At 40.7% G+C, this 23,964-nt stretch overlaps 1 protein-coding gene across 3 annotated transcripts in view; it reads left to right on the plus strand.

Moving 5' to 3' along the window:
* The window catches only part of LOC124802610 (zinc finger protein 160-like), a 220,150-nt gene that overhangs the window by 166,751 nt on the left and 29,435 nt on the right, over positions 1-23,964 (plus strand). For all 3 annotated transcript variants that reach the window (XM_047263493.1, XM_047263492.1, XM_047263494.1), the window contains one exon: positions 9,414-9,593. In XM_047263493.1, the coding sequence (XP_047119449.1) occupies positions 9,414-9,593 (180 nt within the window). The remainder of the gene's footprint in view (positions 1-9,413; positions 9,594-23,964) is intronic.

The following is a 23,964-nucleotide window of genomic DNA, read 5'->3' on the forward strand; positions in this document are numbered from 1 at the left end:
CAAAGCATAGGTCAGGTGCACCAGTATCAATTTATAACACATTAGTGCAGGATACCTAGCAGCAGTTAGAACTTACACACTTATAATAAATAATAAATTTGACAAGCAGTTGCGTAATAAGTTTCATAATAAAATAAGTCTTTTAGACTTGTATAAAAGTTTTCTTCAACATAAATTTTAATGACTTTACAAGTTCGCAGTATGATTGTGCCAGTGTCTGGACTTACATTTGTGCAACCAACTATTTTCTGCAGTGAAGAGAAAAAATTCTCCTCACAGAAGCTCAATGACAGACATCAACTTAAAAGCTTATCTTTGAATTAGTAGCACTCACAACTAGACATTGATGCTTTAGTGAAAAGCAAAATAAGTACTATTAATTGACATCCAGTATTTTTACAGTTAACTTGTGAATAAAATAGCCATGAAATACAAACTGACATCAATTTGAATTTCATCCGAAAACGACGATTGTCATAAGGCTGTATCAGTCATAAGAAATATCATTTTTCATACTTGGCTGCCCCATGTTCTTCACCTTGTCAGTTCATTCATTTCATTGTTACTCATGTGTAACAGTTTTATGGAATAAATTTGCCAAAAAAAAGCATTAGGTAGTCATCATGAAGGGATACATCTCCACACACTGGTATCAGGGCCGCAGAATTGATTAGTTGACAACAGATTCTCGTGCCAAGCTGGCCTGTTCCAATTACTCCTCCCCTCCCCTCACCATTACTTGCCGTGAGCTAGCTGGTTGTTCAATCCTGAGGCATTAGTGCGAGCCATCTTGCATGATCAGACCGATGGAACAGGCCTACACTAAAGCATACTGTGTACACACAAACTGAATTAAAGGCAGTCCTTCTACAGTGTTTTATTTCTACTGGCAAAGAGGACAGGTTCATAATTTGATAGTAAGCAACCTTAAATCACTAAATATTTTATTTGCACAACACATGATACAGTCTACTAGATTTGAGATATAAACAACCTTAAATCACTAATCTGGTTTCTGTGCTCCCTCTGAGAAAATCCCTGCTCTCGTAGACCAACACCTTCAGGCTATTACCTGCAATCTACCCTCTTGGATAAAAGATGCCGACTATTTCCTCCACTGACTCTTCATAGTTCCTGTTCCTTTACCATATGGTAGCCTGCTCGTCACTGTTGATGCCACATCCCTTTACACTAGTATCCCTAATTTCCTGCTCATCACTGTTGATGCCAACTCCCTTTACACTAACATCCCTAATGGCCATTGCCTTACTGCTAGCCGGCCGGTGTGGCCGAGCGGTTCTAGGCGTGTCAGTCCGGAACCGCGCTGCTGCTACGGTCGCAGGTTCGAATCCTGCCTTGGGCATGGATGTGTGTGGTGTCCTTAGGTTAGTTAGGTTTAAGTAGTTCTAAGTTCTAGGGGACTGATGACCTCAGATTTTAAGTCCCATAGTGCTCAGAGCCATTTTTGAACCTTACTGCTATTGAAAACTACCTTTCCCAACTTCCAACTAATTTAAACCTACAACGTCCTTCCCAGTTGCAATGACTAACTATATCCTCACTCACAATAACATCTTCTTTGAAAGCATTACCTACAAACAAATCTGTGGTACAGCTGAGGGCACCTGCAGGACATCCTATGACAACCTTTTCTTGGCCCATCTAGAGGAATTCTTCCTAAACATCGAGAATCCCATCCCATCACCTGTTTCAGATTCACTGATGACATCTTCAAGATCTGGATTGAGGTTGAGGACATCCTATCCACATTCCTCCAGAACCTCAACATCTTCTCCCCCATTCTCTTCACCTGGGCCTACTGAACCTTCCTCAATGTTAACCTCCATGTCAAAGACAGCTACATCAGTACCTCCACTTCGACAGCTGCCACCCATTCCATACCAGGACATCGCTTCCCTACAGCCCAGCCACCTGTGGCCATTGCATCTGTAGTGAAAAGCGGTCGCTCTCGAATATACCAAGGGTCTCACTGAGGCCTTTGCCAACCGTAATTATCCTCCCAACCTTGTACAAAAACAGAACTCCTGTGCCTTATCTCTCCAGTCACCCACCACTTCCAAAGTACCACCGTACAGCCACAGAGGATCATTACCGTCATGTCTCAGTATCATCCAGGACTGGAGCAACTGAATCACTTTCCCCCCCAGAGCAACTGAATCACTTTCCCCCAGGATTCTGACTACCTCTTGTCATGCTCTGAGATTAGAAATGTCCTACCCACTATCTTTCCCACCCGTCCCGCAGTGGTATTGCGCTGTTCACTGAATTTTTACTATCGTCATCAATTGCTACACAACCCCTGCTCCCAACTCCATGCCTTGTGGCGCGTATCCCTGTGATAGACCTAGATGTTTGGCTCAGGTGACTGACAGCATAGGGGAGTTATGTAGGAATTGTACGAAGGAGAACAGGGAACAGTCTTGATAGGGACGAGGAATATGATGTAGGTGGTGACCTGGTAAAGATACCTACTCAAACTGGAGGCGCTAATGTGCATTTCGTGCAACTGTTTCAGCACCATGATCAGCCTCATCTTAATGTGGCTGTTAGGCAGGTTAACATGGGGGTGGAGAGGACGCTGATGGCGGAGAGGTATGGGTCACATTTCAGTGGTGCCAGTTGGGTCCATCAGTAGATCAGGTTTCACTATGCATGGCCTGCACTCAATAGGTCTGGGAAGGGGAGGGTGGCAAAGCTTATAGGTGTCAGTGTAGTGTGGTGGTGGGATCACTCGTGGAAAAATTTCTGTAGTAGTTGGTGCTCAGAGCTGCACCTTTTTTAGATTGAAGTCTGCTGATACATATATCTGCTTAAGAAAGTCCCTCTAACTAAGGGCTAACTTTCAGAGGATGTCATGTTTCCATGTAGAGAAGAAGTTAGCATATTTGATCAAAATATAAGAGGTATTGGAGATAAAGTTAGTGAACTGCTTACAGATGTAGACTCTTGAAATTTTTGGTATGTCGAAGCACCACTTAAATAATTTGACAATTCAGAGGCTTCCTTTACCAGGATACAGATTAGCTGGCTGTTTTTTCAAGGAGTTCCTTGCGGGGTGGGAGAGTGGCTATGTACATAAAAAACAGTATTCCATTTGAGTACATAGACATATCACGGCACTGCACTGAACAGATATTTGAATGTTGTGCAGGGGCAGTTGAATGTAATGAAACTAAACTTCTAATTTTTGTTGTTTATAGGTCCCCTAACTCTGCCTTCTGAGCATTCCTGCTCAGGTAGAGAGGTTTCTTGATTTACTTTGTAGAAAGTACCAGAAATTGTTTATATGTGGTGACTTCAATATAAATTTTGTATATGATGGAGCAAGAAAAAGGATGTTGGTAGATCCCCTAAATTCATATGATTCGATGCAGACTGTTTTTCCAACTAGGGGTGCAGGGGAGCAGTAGCACAGCCATAGACAATATTTTTATTCATTCTTCATTACTAGATGGGCATTCTGTTAGTAAAAGGGTGAATGGTCTTTCAGACCATGATGCACAAATTTTAAAAATAAAAAGCTTTTGTACCCTACAAACTATGTAGGAAAGTTAATCCAACAGCAGTAGAGAGTTTTCTGAACCTTGTCAAGGAACAAGAGTGGCAGGATGTTTATAGTGCTGATAACATAGATGATAAATATAATGCTTTCTTCAACACATTGCTCATGCTCTTTGAGAGTTGCGTACCATCAGAACATTCTAAATGGGGTACTAGCAGTAATAGGCAGCCTGGTTGGCTGACTAGTGGGATAAGGGTATCACGTAGAACAAAGCGGGAATTATATCAAAATGTTATAAGTAGTCACAATAAAGGTACAGTAGCCCATTACAAACAGTATTGTAAGCCGCTTAAAAATATTATTAGGAAGACAGAGTGTGTGGTATGCAAATAGAATAGCTAATTCACAAGATAAAATTAAAACCATATGGTCAGTTGTGAAGGAAGTGTCTGGTCAGCAGCACAAGGTCGATGATATAAAGTCAGTTCTTAGTAAAAATATTTCTCTTAATGATAAATCAGATATATGTACAGTTTTTAACAATCATTTTATGAGCATTGCTGGTGAATTAAATAGAAATTTAGTTATGTTAAGAGAATCTTCCATCGGTTCTTGGTAGAACAACATTATAATAAATGAAAAGCACCAGTTTGCTTTTGTTCTACAATATTGTAGAACAATATTAATATTGTAGAACAAAAGCAACTGGTGCTTTTCATGTATTAGAAATTTAGTTTCTACAGGGAACCATAAAACTTTCTTGCCAAATGCCTTTCCAAGATTGATGTCTGAAATACTCCTCTGTGATACAGATAATGGGGAGAATGAGTCAATAATTAAATCACTGAAGACTAAGGACTCTCATGGATATGATGGAGTGCCTAGCAGAATCTTAAAGTACTGTGCTGCACATGTTAGCCCTGTATTTAGCCATATTTGTAATTTTTCCTTTAGGACTGGTCAATTTCCTGAACGATTAAAAATATTCAGTTTATTATTATTCTTGTGTCAGAAAGATACAGGTACATATACACACGATTTACACAGTTATGATTAAATTACTTTTTACCAAAACTTTGCCACTTCCAGTGCATTTTCTGTTGCTTGTTGAAGGCCATCTTCTGTACACGAGACTGGACACAATCGACACCGAAGCATGTGCCAGACTGTCTGTTCTTCTCCACAGTCACACCGAATATCATTTGGATCAGTGTATCCCCATTTTGCCAGGTTAACTTTTGATCTTCTAACCCTGGATCTCAGTCTATTCAGGGACTTCCAAGTTGTCCATTCCCTGTCATGGCCTGTAGGGAAAACTTCAACAACTCTTTTCCAACCAGGTGGAAGATAGGTCATAACCCTCCATAGTATTAACCTAGCTTTTTGAGCAGTGGTTCTAAGTTTCTTTGATGCCATAATGAAACTCTTCCTTGATTTCAGTCGTTGCAGATGCAGTTCACGCCCATACAGAGGATGAGTAATTTCCTGTTCCACTGCCTTTCTTTCTTGTTCGCAACTATCTCTCTTCGAACAGGTGGTGGTGCTATACCTGCAGGTGGTAAAGCCATTTGACTGGAGTGGGTTTCAAGCAACCTGTTATGATTCTGCAGGTTTCATTGAGAGCTACATTCACCTGTTTGGCATGAGTTGAATTATACCAAACAGGACAGGCATACTCTGCTGCAGAATAGCATAGTGCCATTGCAGATGTTCGGATTGTTTCAGGTTGACTACCCCACTGTGATCAGGACAGTTTCTGTAGGAGATTGTTCCTGGCGGAGACTTTTGATTTGCATTTCATGCAGTGCTTTTGAAAGTGAGAGATCTATCAAGTATCACTCCTAGGTATTTTGAAGTCTCATAGTGTTCCAGTTCAACCCCCGGCCATACTATTTTCAACTTGCGAGGGGCTTCCTTGTTTCTCAAATGAAAAGCACACGCTTGGGTCTTTGAAGGGTTTTGTTTAAGCTGATTTGTGTTGTAGTATCAAGGGCATTCGTGAGGTTGTTCTCCACTGATTCAAAATCTGTGCTCTGGGTGGTTAGAGCGAGGTCGTCAGCATGTAAGAAGCTCCTGGTGTTTGGGGCTGTAGGTTGGTTGTTTGTGTATATATTAAACAGAATTGGAGCCAAAACGCTTCCTTGCAGGAGGCCATTCTTCTGTGGTCTCCATCAACTACATTGTCCTTGAAAGTCTACGAAGAACCTGCGATTCTGCAGAAGGGAGGCAATGAGTCTGGTTAGACCTAAATCTTTGGTCAGATTGTAGACCTTGACTAGTAGTAGCTGGTGATTGACTGTGTCATACGTCGCTGATAAGTCAACAAATGCCACTCCTGTCACCTTCTGAGCTTCAAAGCCATCTCGTGGAAACTGTGCGAGTTTTAGCAGTTGTTCAGTACAGCTTGTACCTAGACGAAATCTAGATTGCTGAGGTATAAGTAAGGTGCCAATTGCAGGTGATAGATGATTCAAAATCAGTCTTCCCAGCAATTTGTAAAGATGACAAAGTAGTGCAACTGGTCTAAAATTCCTTGGATCATTTCCTTCTATGCCAGGTTTCAGCAAAGCAATCACTCAATTCTTCTGCCATATTGTTGGAATTTGGTTTCTGTTTACACAGTTCTCAGAAAATTGGAGAATCCATTTCTTTGTATTTAAGCCAAAGTGTTTGATTTGCTCGGTTCGTATATCATCCAAGCCAGCTGATTTGCCATTTTTACTTATTTTAATAGCCTTCTGTAGTTCTTCCATGCTGAATGATGATGTAGGGTCATTACTCTCCTCTTGCTCTTCTCTTTGCAATTTAGTTTATAGGCTTCCTGTTCATCAGTAACTGATGTGCTATTTGATTGGCAGTGATATTATGATGTGTAATGGTCTTAATTGGATCATTGTTTAGGTGTCTCAGAAGTCTCCAAGCTTTATGGCAGTCTCTTTTCAGATCCAAGTTTTCTATAGCTTTTATCCACTTATCCCTTTTTGTCTCCCTTATAGAGGAAATAAGCTTGCTCCCTGCTTCCATAGTTGTTTCACTGAAAGGGTTTTCTTCAAATAAGTAGCTGTATTCCGCTAGTAGGGTGGCTTGGTCTGAAGTAAGCTCGTGTATATAAGATGTTTGACAGCCGCGAGGAATAGACATTCTTGAACATCACTTTACAGGTTCCGTGAGGGTGTTACAGCTTTCGGGAATCGGTTCTATATAAGATACTTCAGTGTCCAGCAATTCCGCAAATCTTGACCAATCAGCCTTTTTAAAATTAAACCTTCTCCGAAAAGATACCTTCTGTGCTCTTATAGCAGCAAATAATTGACACATTATTGGTCTATGCTGTGAGTTGGATATTGGGTAGCAGACAGATTTTACACATTGTTGGCTGATACTGGTGCTACCAAAAATTAAGTCAGGATGGTAAGCTCGCCTCCACCTGTCACTGTTAAAAGATCCAGGCAGTTTTGCATCATGGATTAAAGTCAGGTGACTTGCTTCTGCTCACACTTGAACTGCTGTCCCATTCTCATCTTCATGATCATAGCCCGAAACGGTACTATGGCTGTTGAAATTGCCAATCACAATCTGCACATGTTTATTTAGAAAATTGGGTGGTTTGTTAACAGTGAATTCAAGACAAGGTGGTTTATAAAGTGATGTAATAGTGCAATTAACTGTTTCTAGTGTAAGAATTTCAATGTTATTTTCCTGCCTGAGTACTGTTAATAAGATCTGGATATCTGGATGAACAAAGATAGCACTTCCATATTTATCATGTGGTCTTTCGATGGCGAGATGCATTCCGTTTATTTTTGGTCTGCGCATGTCGCAACTCCTATGTGTCTCTTGTATGCACAGTATATGGCACTGGTGCTGACTGCATAGTTCTTGTAGCAGTTCTTCTTTGGCTGGTGTTATGCCTTCTATGTTAATAGATATAATCGTTAATTGTGCCCCTGAAAAGGGCTCAGGTATATATGTTTCTGGTGTGAAACACTCAGTAGCAAAGCCACTTTATAAAAAAGGAGAAAAGGATAATGTAGACAATTTTAGACCTATTTCTATGTCATCAGTGTTTGCTAAAGTTATTAAAAAGGCTGTCTATGTAAGGTTAATTAATCATTTTATATCACATGATTTGCTATCAAATGTACAGTTCGGCTTTAACAACTGAAAATGCTATATTCTCTTTCCTCTGTAAGGTACTAGATGGGTTAAACAAAAGGTTTCGAACGCTATGCCTATTTTTTGATTTAACTAAGGTGTTTGATTGTGTTGATCACCAAATATTACTCCAGAAGTTGGACCGTTACGGAATATGGGGAGTAGCTCACAATTGGTTCACCTCTTACTTTAGCGACAGACAGCAAAAGGTCATTATTCACAATGTTGAGAATGGCTGTGATGTGGGGTCTGAGTGGGGTAGGGTCAAGTGGGGGGGGGGGGGGCAGGGATCAGTGTTGGGGGGGGGGGGGCAGGGATCAGTGTTGGGGCCACTTCTGTTCCTTGTTTATATAAATGATATGCCATCTAGTATTGTGGGTAACTCTAAAATATTTCGGTTTGCTGATGACACTAGCTTAGCAGTAGGGGATGTTGTGTGCAACGTTGGCTCGGTTTCAAATATTGCAGTTTGTGACCTAAGTTCATGACTTGCAGAAAATAAACTAATGCTAAATCAAAGCAAGACTCAGTTTTTACAGTTTCTAACACACAATTCAACAAAACCTGACATTTTAATTTCACAGAATGGGCATATGATTAGTGGAACTGAACTGTTCAAATTTCTAGGTGTTCAGATAGATAGTACACTGTTGTGAAAAGCCCACATTCAGGATCTTGTTCAAAGATTTAATGCTGCCATTTTTACTATTTGAACAGTATCTGAAGTGAGTAATTGTTTGACACAAAAATTAGTCTACTTTGCTTATTTTCATTCGCTTATGTCATATACTTTTATATTTTGGGGTAACTCTGCCCATTCTAAAAGGATATTTTTGGCTCAGAAATGGGCATTCAGGCAATAAGTGCTGTAAGTTCACGAACCTCTTGTCAACTCCTGTTCATGAGTCTGGGTATTTTGACATTGGTCTCTCAATATATATATTCCATACTATCATTTCTTCTTAACAATATTAGCTTATTCCCAAGAATAAGCAGCTTTCACTCTGTTAATACCCGGCAGAAATCAAACCTGCATTTGGATCAGACTTCCTTAACTCTAGTGCAGAAAAGTGTGCAGTATACTGCTGCATCCATTTTCAAAAAGCTACTGCTCGAATTCAAAAATCTTAGCAGTAATCCACGCACTTTCAAATCAAAACTAATGGGTCACTCCTTCTATTCTGTTCAGGAGTTTCTTGAAAAATTAAGCTGATTCTTGTTGTATTGTTGACTGTGTTTATTTATGGATTGACTTTTTTCAGGTTCATAAACATTTTATTTTTATCTGTTATTACTTTTATGTTGTAATTACATGTACTGACATGTTCCATGATCTTGGAGATTTGCTCCTCAATTTGGTGCTACAGAACTTGACATGTAAATAAAATAAAATAAAATGGAAGACATGTCCCATGCATCCACCACCACCACCTACACCAGTCTGGTCACTAACATCACCTATCCCATCAAAGGCAGGGCTACCTGTGAAACCATTCATGTGATCTACAAGCTAAGCTGCAGCCACTGTTTGTCACGTCATAGATCTGTTGCATATGCACAATTTTCCTGGCTGAATTCGTCTACTTTAAAGGAAGTAACATTGGGAAACTTACTTTCTTAGTTGGCCTCATACCTGCAGTGCCCCCTGTCCCCCTCCCGATCCTTTGCAGTAGATTTCTCCTTACCTGTTTCTCATAGTGTTTCAGTATTCTAATTAGTGCATTTTTTTTTTCAGTCCACCTTCAACTGTTTCATTTACAAATGTCACACCTGCTTAGTAGGATTCAAACGTCGTGGCATGCTGGTGAACCATTTGGCTAAGCGCCATCCAGAGATTCCTCCCGACACCGTACCTGAACTCAATCTACCAATATTACGAGCGACACGAGACTACTACTGTCAGTATTGTGAGAAGGTAAGTTGTTGTAATCTCAAAGCTTGTGCTTTACCCTAATTTTGCTTACACAGTAACTGAAACATAGTTTGGAAATTTGAAGGAAACTTAGCAGCTCCTTGTATATAGAACCCTTTTTAGTAACTAAACTTTTATTCCATCAATGTGCAGAAAAGGTTGTCACTAAGGAGTTTGTGCATTATTTTTCATGGTTTTGTAAGAACATAAGAATTACAATTGATTTTGGAAATTGAATCTTGTGAGAAATGTACGTGTTTTGGGCTGCCATATGTGTTGAAAAAGTATGCCTGGAATGTTGAACACTGGAGAAGGATATCATTAAGCAGCAACAAAAATTATGTTCAAATCAATTAAATCCAAGGATAAATAATAAATAAAAATGGGATGTGTGTGTTGGGGGGGGGGGGGGGGGTTGGAAATATGAACAAGGTGCCCTGTATCTTGTATAAAAGTGTGTTCAGTAGTTAGTTACATAGAGGAATGATTGTTAGAAGTCCTAAAATTCTGTCCGCCAGTCTTTCCTTTGCACGAGTATAATCACAGACCTGTAAGAAATATATTATAGAAACATTTGGAGTCAGTTTCATATGCAGAAATGGAATAAAATATTCAAATGTAATTTTTGAAATTACTTATGCATAAGAAAGTAGTTTGACTTATCAGAATAAGACAATGAGGGACACAGAAAAGTCAGGCTAAGAACTTTAAAAACTAAAAATTTTATACAGAATGGAGGAAGATATGGAAGTAGCGAAGTATTAACCAAGACCAAAGAGCAGAGGCATTAGTGGAAAACTCAGAATAGAGATGAAGCAGTTGTCTGCAGCAGCAGCAAAGTTTGAAAGTTATAAATGTGTAGAAAGAATTGATAGATACGGTATCTATAAAGTCAGGGAGAAGACAAAAAGTATACTGTCTAATTATAAAGTCGATGAAACTTTTAAAAAATTGGTATGGGTAAATGAAACAATGGAAGATTCAGGATGGAATAATGTCAATAGTGTGAAAAGGATAGATTGCCATACAGCAGAGATGTTGAGTCACAGGCAGGCACAACAAAAAGACACGAAACCTGTAAGATTTCGGCCAGAAGACTTCTTATAAAATAGACAACATACGCACATACATTCACACAAATGCAGCTCACCCACACGGCCACAGTCCCTGGCTGCCAAGACCGGATTTCAAGAAAATGCGCATGATGGGGAATCAGTTTGGGTCGTGGGGGTAACGGTAGCCTGGGGTGGGGGACAGTAAAGTGCTATTTGTGGGAGCATACAAGAACAAGATGGAGAGAGCATAGGGCAACTAGAGGCAGTTGGGAGGATTGAGTGGGGGTTTAGGTTAATGTGTGAGATGGTTTGTAGGAATTTGGGATTGCACAGCAGGAGAATTTTACAGATGGAGAGGAGGTATTGCAAGGAGGTTTTGGCCTGATTGACAGGGTTTTTGCAGGATTGTGTTGGTGAGGGTTAAGCATTGGCGGGATTTGAACAGATAGCGGTCATTAGGGAAGGAGGGGTTGTAGCTGGAGATTAGTAATTTGATGGTAAGGCCATTTGGGGGGGGGGGGGGGGGGGGAGATTCCATGAGCCAAGCAACAACGCAGGAACAGTATGTGGCATTGGGTTATGGCCAGGGATAAGAAAACTTTTCTCTATTGGCCCAGGTGGAAGGAGCAAGGATCCAAGGTGGGGATTAAAAACACGTAAAACTATGTAAATAACATAGAAATATTTTTCCGCCACTACCCAGACTGCTTCTACCATCATGCACAGTGGCTCTCTGTCAGTGGTTATATGTGCATGAGCCACATTTGCGTAAAAATGTGTGTGTGTGTGTGTGTGTGTGTGTGTGTGTGTGTGTGTGTGTTTTTCAGAAGAAGGTCTTTTGGTTGAAAGCTTAAGTGTTTAATAGTATTTTTGCAGTGCTTGTCTGTGACTCAACATTTCTGCTGTATGCTGAGTGAAAATCTATCCTTTTCACAGTATGTGTAACTGGCTTAACATAATGTAAGAAAAGATATGTTCCTTGAAAGACAATCTCTCATAGCTCTTTTAAACACAGGCTGCAAATTAGTTGTGGAAACCACCAACAGGGGTGCCACCAACTGTAGTTGCTGAAAATGATAGCAAACAAGGCAGAGAAGCTTTCTGCATGCTATAATTTGCAGTTGCCAGCTGTGAGTGAGTATGCAAAGAGCTTTCAGTGGCAAGTTTCACAAAGCAGCACCTGTTTACAACAGTGCAATGAAGTGGTACAAGAAATTCACCAGATAGGTAGTGTTGCAGCTGCCGACATGGCAGTCGATATTTTTATTGTGAGATTACATCAAAGATAGTGTTTACATTTCACTTTTACCACAAAAACATGCAACAATGCATCACAGCAGCTATTCTTACCTACACACCTGATATGCTGGGTTGGGTTTGGGGAGAATTTGACCACCGATTAGATGTGTGCCACTTGACAAAGGATGAACACGTATAACTTTTATAAACATTGTAAAAACAACTTTAGGATTTGCCCGTCACATACTCCCATTATTTATGATGTTTTTTGCCATTTATCTGTATCAGTTATTTGAAATGTTTCACACACTTAATAATTATACTTTATTATGAGACAGAATTGCTGGATAGCTCTCACTTTCAAGTGGAGGAATGTTTAGTTGTTCTGAAAGACACATGAAAGTGCTGACATTATCCTAGCTTTTGGAACTGTTAGATTACTTCTCAGGTGGGAGAACGGGACAGGCTGAGGAAGGTTAAAAGGGAGGGGCATGTTACGTAGATCCCAGCATGAGAGGGACCAGCCCTCGCCCTCAAGTAAGATCTTGTTGTTCTGAAAGATAGGCTAGTGTCATCACTTTGAGACATGGTTTTTGGAACCACTAAACATTCCTCCTCCTGAAGATAAGTGATTACCTGCAGTTCTGTCTCATAATTAACTAACTTTCTTGGCTGAATTTTCTTCTGATACAGAAGACTAAGTATAACAGAGATTACTGAACATGACTATGGTTTCGTAGTCATGCAATGACATTACAGACCTAGACTCATTCACCTCTGTCGTTTCATGGATTGTGATTCACCACATAGAGGAGGCAGTGACTTACAGACAAGACCAGTGAAAAAGAATGCTAGAATTTTTTTAGTTTTCAGATGAAGTACTTTTTCATAAGTTCAGAGAACTTGCACACATTCACTCAGCAGCTCTCATGCATGTTTCCACTGACCCCACATGCTAGGCCCCGACTGCATATGACAAGAGCAGCAATCTAGTTGGAGTGAGTAGTGGGGGTAAGGAAAAGACTTGGGATGGGTGGGGAGGTGAATAGCAGGGGGGAAGGGAAATATGGTATGCTTGTGTTTCCTGCGGTTGTGTGCAGGGACGTAAGGGGGACAGGATGGGACTTCTAGGTGCGGCATTGGGAGGCTGTACTGGGGGGGGGGGGGGGGGGGGGAGATGGTTCAGAAGGAAGTGTGGAAAGAGAGAGAGAGAGGATCTTTCTGTTCCTTCTGTTCTTGTGTATCTTATGCCAGTACTGATTTTTTTGCAGTGAACAAAGTGCTCATTATTGGAACAAGTTTTTGCATCATTTACTTGCCTTTAGTTTTCTAATGTTGCCTTTTTACCTCTTCTTGCTCTCTGTATGTTCTCCCTGTGGTTTTTTTAAGTCCTCCTCCCTGTTCCAGCATCTTTTACTTCTGTTACTCTTCTTGTTGTCAGTGTCCCTTCTTGTGCTTGACTGTTGCTGCTGTTTGTATGTTTCCTCTGCATAATTCCTCAGTTAATTTCTAATTTTTTAAGTACAATCTCTTCTGTACATAAGAGCAATTGAATTAGAGACACCTAGCTAGTTCTGTGTAGCAACTACTTATGCTCCAATTACAGCAATGAAGTGTTATGTCTTGGAGGACTCCACATGATTCTAAAACCATGAGAGAATCGTCGTGATTCATAACTGTGCAGCGGCACCCACACCTCATTGAGATTGCTCAGAGCAGTGTCCAAATCATGCATGTCTTGGGATCCCAGATGTGCTCAATAGGTTTTAAGTCAAGCGTCCTTTGGGGTGGAGGGGGTTTCCTTCTACGAGAGCATCTTCATGGGAGGAATGTTCCTTAAACCATTAGGCACACACAGTCCAGGAGTAATGGAGTGGTGTATCATGCTGAGGGTAGAGGTGACGTCTGTTGTTGTAGTTGGAGGCACAGATAACATTATTGAAAACTAGATTTCTTTATTCTTTGTCATTGAGAGATAAGGACAGAGTATTTCATTCCACGCATGAGACCACCTCTCCCTCCTGCTCAGAATTCCAGGTGATTCTTGTACATAGTTAAGAGTGCCCATTAGCTTTGTTCCTGTGCCTATGCTAATTTTTGTGCGTTGTGTTGTGACTTCTGTACCTCTAAGAGAGAGTGATGATTTTGGTTGGTATGATTTGCTCACTGATTGTTCTTGTCCAGCATTGTTTACACAACTGTGGCCCATTGCATGGTAGTCACTGGTGAACTCAGAGATCAAAACATCTTAAGGTGCCCAGTTGATTCTTGTGATGGTGGTTTTCACTTAACAAGAATTCTCACCGTGGACTCTTGACACAGTAACAAGTGAAAATCCCAGTGGCTGCTGTCTCAGAGATTGAGTGTTCTGTGCACTGATACTAAGTGTCTTGCATATGTGTGAAGACATAACAGTTATCTGACAAGAAGAACTGCTCCATACACTGTTGCATCTGGAGTGCTCCTTGTCCAATTCAGCAGCTACTTTGTTGCTGTTGTTAATGTGCACATGCTATGTGTCTAATTTATTTGAAGTTTTTATTGTGAATATTAGCTTCAAAGTTTGTGTTTGTTCCATTCTTCCTGCCCTTTTTCTCGTCATCTTAAATCCTAACAGATTCCATTCCGGCTGTACTATATTTCACCCCCTTCACTGTCTTGTGTATTTTTGCTGTTTTCTCCTATATGTCTAGAAAAAACAAATCCTTGATCCGACTTCTCTTAGATGTGCTTAAAAATCTGCATTAATGAATTTAAAACATAAAATGATGTCATTTGGTAGAAATTCTAGAAATAATGACTGAAATGAAAACTGAGATTGTGATTTCGCCAGATTAAGATGGCTATGGTTTTTAAAAGTTAGCAGTATAATCTACCAGTAAAAATATGAGAAGGAGGTGCTAATTACAAAATCAAAGTTGATGCAATTTCCTTACTTTCATCCAGTTGTTCATCTCATACTTAACCATTCCAGCAAGTGAATCTAAGCCACCGAATTGTCAAATCATGGCGAAATTAACCATCCTTCATTATTAAAAACAAAAAAATTTTTTTTTACGAAAGGTAGCTAATTTCCTGTTAAGAGTTTTAATGATTATTTAAATACTTGTATGTCTTCAGTCTTTCCAAAGCAGCTTGCAGTCAACCAGAAACAAATTATTTTATAAGGTAAACTGAGAATTTACATGTAGAGATCCATCTGCTGAAATCATTATTTTTGTAGATTTTATATATAATGCTTCTCGCTTTCTCCATTCTTCCATTTCTTATTTTTTTGTTATCAAAGATTTAGTGTGAATGGAAGTAAATGTACAACTATTTTTCTTGTTAACTAACTTTGCCGTTGTCGTCCCAGTAAGAAAGTACTGTATAAGAAATGTTGAGATGTCACATAGAGAATATATCTCTCTCTCTCTCTCTCTCTCTCTCTCTCTCTCTCTCTCTCTCTCTCTCTCTCCCCGCCCCCCTCTCCCGTCCCCTCCCCGTCCCTCTCCCTCCCTCCCCTCCCCCCTCCCCACCCCTCCCCTCTCCTTCTCCCCCCTCTCTCCTTCCCTCCCTCTCTCATGGGAGGAGTGTTCCTCAAACCATTAGGCACAGTCCAGGAGTGGTGATCTGGTGTATTGTCTTGGCGACGGTACAGGTGACGTGTTTCTAATGTATTTGAACTTTCTATTGTTAATATTAGCTTCAAAGTTTGTGTTTGTTCCATTCTTCCTGCTCTTTTTCTGCAAGGATAAGAAAATGTTTTCTTTTTGCTGGTGATGTAGTTGTCTACACTCCTGGAAATTGAAATAAGAACACCGTGAATTCATTGTCCCAGGAAGGGGAAACTTTATTGACACATTCCTGGGGTCAGATACATCACATGATCACACTGACAGAACCACAGGCACATAGACACAGGCAACAGAGCATGCACAATGTCGGCACTAGTACAGTGTATATCCACCTTTCGCAGCAATGCAGGCTGCTATTCTCCCATGGAGACGATCGTAGAGATGCTGGATGTAGTCCTGTGGAACGGCTTGCCATGCCATTTCCACCTGGCGCCTCAGTTGGACCAGCGTTCGTGCTGGACGTGCAGACCGCGTGAGACGACGCTTCATCCAGTCCCAAACATGCTCAATGGGGGACAGATCCGGAGATCTTGCTGGCCAGGGTAGTTGACTTACACCTTCTAGAGCACGTTGGGTGGCACGGGATACATGCGGACGTGCATTGTCCTGTTGGAACAGCAAGTTCCCTTGCCGGTCTAGGAATGGTAGAGCGATGGGTTCGATGACGGTTTGGATGTACCGTGCACTATTCAGTGTCCCCTCGACGATCACCAGTGGTGTACGGCCAGTGTAGGAGATCGCTCCCCACACAATGATGCCGGGTGTTGGCCCTGTGTGCCTCGGTCGTATGCAGTCCTGATTGTGGCGCTCACCTGCACGGCGCCAAACACGCATACGACCATCATTGGCACGAAGGCAGAAGCGACTCTCATCGCTGAAGACGACACGTCTCCATTCGTCCCTCCATTCACGCCTGTCGCGACACCACTGGAGGCGGGCTGCACGATGTTGGGGCGTGAGCGGAAGACGGCCGATACCCCAGGAGCAACAGTGTCCCTAATTTGCTGGGAAGTGGCGGTGCGGTCCCCTACGGCACTGCGTAGGATCCTACGGTCTTGGCGTGCATCCGTGCGTCGCTGCGGTCCGGTCCCAGGTCGACGGGCACGTGCACCTTCCGCCGACCACTGGCGACAACATCGATGTACTGTGGAGACCTCACGCCCCACGTGTTGAGCAATTCGGCGGTACGTCCACCCGGCCTCCCGCATGCCCACTATACGCCCTCGCTCAAAGTCCGTCAACTGCACATACGGTTCACGTCCACGCTGTCGCGGCATGCTACCAGTGTTAAAGACTGCGATGGAGCTCCGTATGCCACGGCAAACTGGCTGACACTGACGGCGGCGGTGCACAAATGCTGCGCAGTTAGCGCCATTAGACGGCAAACACCGCGGTTCCTGGTGTGTCCGCTGTGCCGTGCGTGTGATCATTGCTTGTACAGCCCTCTCGCAGTGTCCGGAGCAAGTATGGTGGGTCTGACACACCGGTGTCAATGTGTTCTTTTTTCCATTTCCAGGAGTGTATTATGTGTGAAGTACTGTCTAAAAGAAGCGTATTTCAAAGTGGTACAAAGATTGGCAACTTGCTTTAAATGTTCAGAAGTGTAAAGTTCTGCAATTCATAAAATGAAAAAATGGTGTCTCCTATGATTATAATAGCAATGAGTCACAGTTGGAATCGGTCAACTCATACAACTACCTGGGTGTGACACTTTGTTAGGGTACTAAATGAAATGATCACATAGGCTCAGTTGTGGGTAAATTAGGTTGTTGTTGTTGTTGTTGTTGTTGTTATCATCTTCAGTCCTGAGACTGATTTGATGCAGCTCTCCATGCTACTCTATCCTGTGCAAGCTTCTTCATCTCCCAGTACTTACTGCAACCTACATCCTTCTGAATCTGCTTAGTGTATTCATCTCTTGGTCTCCCTCTATGATTTTTACCCTCCACGCTGCCCTCCAATGCTAACTTCGTGATCCCTTGATGCCTCAGAACATGTCCTACCAACTGGTCCCTTCTTCTTGTCAAGTTGTGCCACAAACTCCTCTTCTCCCCAATTCTATTCAATAGCTCCTCATTAGTTATGTGATCTAACCACCTAATCTTCAACATTCTTCTGTAGCACCACATTTCAAAATCTTCTATTCTCTTCTTGTCCAAACTATTTATCGTCCATGTTTCACTTCCATACATGGCAACACTCCATACAAATACTTTCAGAAATGACTTCCTAACACTTAAATCTATACTCAGTGTTAACAAATTTATCTTCTTCAGAAACGCTTTCCTTGCCATTGCTAGTCTACGTTTTATATCCTCTCTACTTCGACCATCATCAGTTATTTTACTCCCTAAATAGCAAAACTCCTTTACTACTTTAAGTGTCTCATTTCCTAATCTAATTCCCTCAGCATCACCCGATTTAATTTGACTACATTCCATTATCCTCGTTTTGCTTTTGTTGATGTTCATCTTATATTCTCCTCTCAAGACACTGTCCATTCCGTTCAACTGCTCTTCCAAGTCCTTTGCTGTCTCTGACAGAATTACAATGTCATTGGCTAACCTCAACTTTTTCATTTCTTCTCCATGGACTTTAATACCTACTCCGAATTTTTCTTTTGTTTCCTTTACTGTTTGTTCAATATACAGATTGCATAACATGGGGGACAGGCTACAACCCTGTCTCACTCCCTTCCCAACCACTGCTTCCCTTTCATGCCCCTCAACTCTTATAACTGCCATCTGGTTTCTGTACAAATTGTAAATAGCCTTTTGCTCCCTGTATTTTATCCCTGCCACCTTTAGAATTTGAAAGAGAGTATTCCAGTCAACATTGTCAAAAGCTTTCTCTAAGTCTGCAAATGCTAGAAACATAGGTTTGCCTTTCCTTAATCTATTTTCTAAGATAAGTCATAGGGTCAGTATTGCCTCACGTGTTCCAACATTTCTGCGGAATCCAAACTGATCTTCACCGAGGTCCGCTTCGACCAGTTTTTCCATTCGTCTGTAAAGAATTCGCGTTAGTATTCTGCAGCTGTGACTTATTAAACTGATAGTTCGGTAATTTTCACATCTGTCAACACCTGATTTCTTTGAGAATTATTATATTGTTCTTGAAGTCGGAGGGGTTTTCACCTGTCTCATACATCTTGCTCACCAGATGGTAGAGTTTAGTCAGGACTGGCTCTCCCAAGGCCGTCAGTAGTTCCAATGGAATGTTGTCTACTCCCGGGGCCTTGTTTCGACTCAGGTCTTTCAGTGCTCTGTCAACTTCTTCACGCAGTATCGTATCTCCCATTTCTTCTTGATCTACATCCTCTTCCATTTCCATAATATTGTCCTCAAGTGCATCGCCCTTGTATAGACCCTCTATATACTCCTTCCACCTTTCTGCTTTTCCTTCTTTGCTTAGAACTGGGTTCCCATCTGAGCTCTTGATATTCATACAAGTGGCTCTCTTTCTCCAAAGGTCTCTTTAATTTTCCTGTAGGCAGTATTTATCTTACCCCTACTGAGATAAGCGTCTACATCCTTACATTTGTCCTCTAGCCATCCCTGCTTAGCCATTTTGCACTTCCTGTCGATCTCATTTTTGAGATGTTTGTATTCGATTTTGCCTGCTTCATTTTCTGCGTTTTTATATTTTCTCCTTTCATCAGTTAAATTCAGTATTTCTTCTGTTACCCAAGGATTTCTACTAGCCCTCGTCTTTTTAGCTACTTGATCCTCTGCTGCCTTCACTACTTCATCCCTCAGAGCTACCCATTCTTCTACTACTGCATTTCTTTCCCCCATTCCTGTCAATTGTTCCCTTATGCTCTCCCTGAAACTCTGTACAACCTCTGGTTTAGTCAGTTTATCCAGGTCCCATCTCCTTAAATTCCCACCTTTTTGCAGTTTCTCCAGTTTTAATCTACAGTTCATAACCAATAGATTGTGGTCAGAGTCCACATCTGCCCCTGGAAATGCCTTACAATTTAAAACCTGGTTCCTAAATCTCTGTCTTACCATTATATAATCTATCTCATACCTTCTAGTATCTCCAGGATTCTTCCATGTATACAACCTTCTTTTATGATTCTTGAACCAAGTGTTAGCTATGATTAAGTTATGCTCTGTGCAAAATTCTACCAGACGGCTTCCTCTTTCATTTGTCTCCCCCAATCCATATTCACCCACTATGTTTCCTTCTCTCCCTTTTCCTACTCTCGAATTCCAGTCACCCATGACTATTAAATTTTCGTCTCCCTTCACTACCTGAATAATTTTTTTATCTCATCATACATTTCATCAATTTCTTCATCATCTGCAGAGGTAGTTGGCATATAAACTTGTACTACTGTAGTAGGCATGAGCTTTGTGTCTATCTTGGCCACAATAATGCATTCACTATTCTGTTGGTAGTAGCTTACCCGCACTCCTATTTTTTTATTCATTATTAAACCTACTCCTGCATTACCCCTATTTGATTTTGTATTTATAACCTTGTATTCCCCTGACCAAAAGTCGTGTTCCTCCTGCCACCGAACTTCACTAATTCCCACTATATCTAACTTCAACCTATCCATTTTCCTTTTTAAATTTTCTAACCTACCTGCCCGATTAAGGGATCTGACATTCCACGCTCCGATCCGTAGAACGCCAGTTTCCTTTCTCCTGATATTTACCTCCAGAATATTTTACCCAAGAGGACGCCATCATCATTTAACCATACAGTAAAGCTGCATGCCCTCGGGGAAAATTACGGCTGTAGTTTTCCCTTGCTTTCAGCCGTTCGCAGTACCAGCACAGCAAGATCGTTTTGGTTAGTGTTGCAAGGCCAGATCAGTCAATCATCCAGACTGTTGCCCCTGCGACTACTGAAAAGCCTGCTGCCGCTCTTCAGGAGCCACACGTTTGTCTGGCCTCTCAACAGGTACCCCTCTGTTGTGGTTGCACCTACGGTATGGCCATCTGTATCGCTGAGGCACGCAAGCCTCCCCACCAATGGCAAGGTCCATGGTTCATGGGGGTAGGATAAATTAGGTGGTAGACTTTAATTTAGTGGTAGAATACTGGGGAAGTGCAATTAGTCTACAAAGGAGATTGTTTACAAATTACTCGTGTGACCCATTCTAGAATATTGCTCAGTTGTGTGGGACCTGTATGAAGTAGGACTAATGGATGCTATGGAACATATACATAGACGGGCAGCATGAATGGTCACAGGTTTGTTTGACCCATGGGAGAGTGATCACAAAGATGCTGAAGAAACTAAACTGGCAGACTCTTCAAGATGGAGGTAAACTATCCTGAGAAAGTCTACTAACAAACTTTTGAGAACTTGCTTTAAACGATGACTAGGATTGTACTACAACTCCCTACATACCGCTCACATAGGGATTGTGAGGACAAGATTAGACTGATCACAACAAGCCCAAAGGCATTCAATCAATCATTCTTCCTGCACTCTGTACGTGAATGAAGAAACCCTGAGCCCTAATAACTGGTACAATGGGATGTACCCCTCCCATGCACTTCATGGTGGTTTGCAGAATATGGATATGGATGTAGATGTAGGTATGAGTATTAAGATTGGCTGATTGCTTGTGGAAGGGATGAGACTGGAAAAGAGAGAGAGAATCGAAAAACCGTAATTTGCCAGTGTGCCATATGTTGGCCCTGTCTTCAGAAGAAGAAGAAAAAGGAAAAAATCAGTTATCTCCGACAGATTAAGGGCACCGAATATATTTTGCTCCTGTGAAAAAATACTGACCTCTGCTTTTTAAAGTTAAAGGTGGCCTGGACCTCTAAAATTTCATTATACGAAACTGTTCCTTGAAATGAAATGAGTTTCAGTTTAAACTGCTATCATCATTGAAAGCAGATTTTTGTTGGCTTTCAAATCTCTGTGACATCTTTGTTGAACCTGAACCCAGGACTCACTAGCAACAAATGTCTGAGCCATGTTCTTATACTTCTAATTTTCTCTAAGAGAACTTATCCTCCTATCTTCTCTTCACTGCTCAGGTTTACTTCATCAAATGGAGAGCTGATTGTGTGAATCATATAGTGGCCGCAATCCCTATTCCTTTTTTAAATTTCAGACACAAATCTTAAGTAGAGCTGAATAGGCACAGGCTGGTTTCCTACACTTTCAACACAAAAAAATCTTTTAGCAGAACACATTCCTCAGCATACAAGGCACTAAGTTAGCACCTATTTCACCATGAGAATAAGTTAGAATCTGACTTCCAGCACCAATTCCTCAGAATTACGTAAATTCATCATTTGCCCCACAAGATGTGCTTGTTTTTCATCACTCAGCTTCAGTTTAATGCGATTTTTTAATTGTTGTGTGTCGCATCCTGTTCTGCTTTATCTCATTTGATTAAGGGTCCTAGATGACATATTTTTATATATTATCGATTGATGCATCTTTTGCTAAATGCAGGAATCTCTAATTACAGCGGAGTGAAAATAACATTCTTGAAACATCCCCAAGGCTGTGGCTAAGCCAGGTGTCCACAATATCCTTTTTTCCAGGAGTGCTAGTTCTGCAAGGTTCGCAGAAGAGCTTCTGTGAAGTTTGGAGACGAGGTACTGGCAGAATTAAAGCTGTGAAGACGTGTCATGAGTCATGCTTTGGTAGCTCTGTTGGTAGGGCACTTGCCCACGAAAGGCAAAGGTCCTTAGTTTGAGTCTCGATCCAGCACACAGTTTCAGTCTGCCAGGAAGTTTCATACCAGCGCGCACTCCACTGCAGAGTGAAAATCTCATTCATGAAATATCAGTGTGATCTTTTTGACAAAATTGCTGTTTTTTTGCCATATTCAGTATAATTTTTTTCTGAGTCTGTTGTTACATTTTAAGAAATTGGTGTTATCATTTGCCAAACTTTATGTTATTTTTTTGCCAAATTAAATTTATTATTCACTATTGTTTTTGCTAAATTATATGGTTTTATGCCAAATTCAGTGTTATTCTTGCTGATTTCAATGCTGTTTTCATGTTCCTGTCAATATTTGTTACGTGGAAAGTGAGTTGCCAGCTTAAGATTATACATGACCCTCAGTCTTGCGGAGATTATAAATCAAAATAATATTTTAACATTCAATAGCTATCACTTACGAATATTAGTAAACTGCCAACCTCGCATTTATAACATTTTTCAAGACAGAATTGCAAATTTTGGGATATCTTGTAAAAATCTCCTGTTTCACATTATTTCACCAAAAACCACTTATTTATGTTATAGTTGTCGTGAAATATTCCTGTCGCTACTCGTTGCTCGTCTATACATCTGCACACTATGCAAGCAGTTAAATAGCTTTCTTTGACTTATTTCACAAATTGTAACACCTTGTAACCTTTTGAAGCTAATTAAGGCCATAGAAGCATGGTCTCTTCCAAATGTATGATTGACCAAACGGTGATTCTGGTAGCTGAGGTCAGAAGTTTTTGTTAATCCTGCCTCTTGATTTCCTGTGGTGGTATTTACAGAGAAACTTTCATCCCCTAACACGTAGTTCTTTATTTCTAACCAAGAAGTCAAACACCAGTTTTCACAGATTTAGCTTTTGAAAAAGTTTTTATGTATCAAAATATTTTCATTCGCTCTTTCACCCCCCTGGAGGATGAATTTCCAAAAATATTGAAACATTTATTTCTTTTTTTGTTTTGTTTCTAACCGAGAAGTCAAATACGAATTTTCATATATGTAACTTTAAAAATGCTTTAGTAGTTCTTTAATAATGATAAAAAACAGTTTCACCCACTATTTTATCTCCTTAGGAACTGAATTTCCAAATATGCTGCAACAAATCTTTTTTTATATCCAGCTGAGAGAGCAAATGCCAATTTTCATAGTGCAAGATTCAAAATTGCCTTAATAGCAACATATTTTCAAAAAACTGTTAATCCCTATTTCCGGAATTTCCAAAAATCTCTTCTTACCGATGCCTGCTGTATAAGATCAATGACCTCTCCAGACTTCAAGTTTCTTTCCTTGGCAGTTTGGGCTGTGCTGGACTGAGTCAGTGAACCAGCCATGACATTTCCTTTTAATATAGAGATTAATATTATACTCAGCTTTTGATCTTTTGTGGATTTTACATTTGCACAACTTTTTGTGCTTTAGACTGTATGAAACAAAAGATATACTAAGTGCTATTTGTATGCAAGTTATACTGTTCAGCTTCAAAATCATTTCAAAACTTGAACACTTTATATGTTACATTTTATTTGTCATTTGATTGGAATTGATGTAGTTTCATTCACCAAGTACTACACAATGTGTGTTTCTTATGCATGAGTAAATCTAATGTTGCATGTCATATGTCTGTTCTTAAAGCCTTAGCCCAAAGACGTTGCTTCACAAATTACACACCTTTAAATAAATTAATTAGTGCAACAGTGTTACAGGTTTCCAATCATTACTGTCATGTTTTGCACATTGTTTCTTGACAGACAGGAAATATAT

This window comes from Schistocerca piceifrons, chromosome 6, assembly GCF_021461385.2.
Source record: "Schistocerca piceifrons isolate TAMUIC-IGC-003096 chromosome 6, iqSchPice1.1, whole genome shotgun sequence".
NCBI lineage: Eukaryota > Metazoa > Arthropoda > Insecta > Orthoptera > Acrididae > Schistocerca > Schistocerca piceifrons.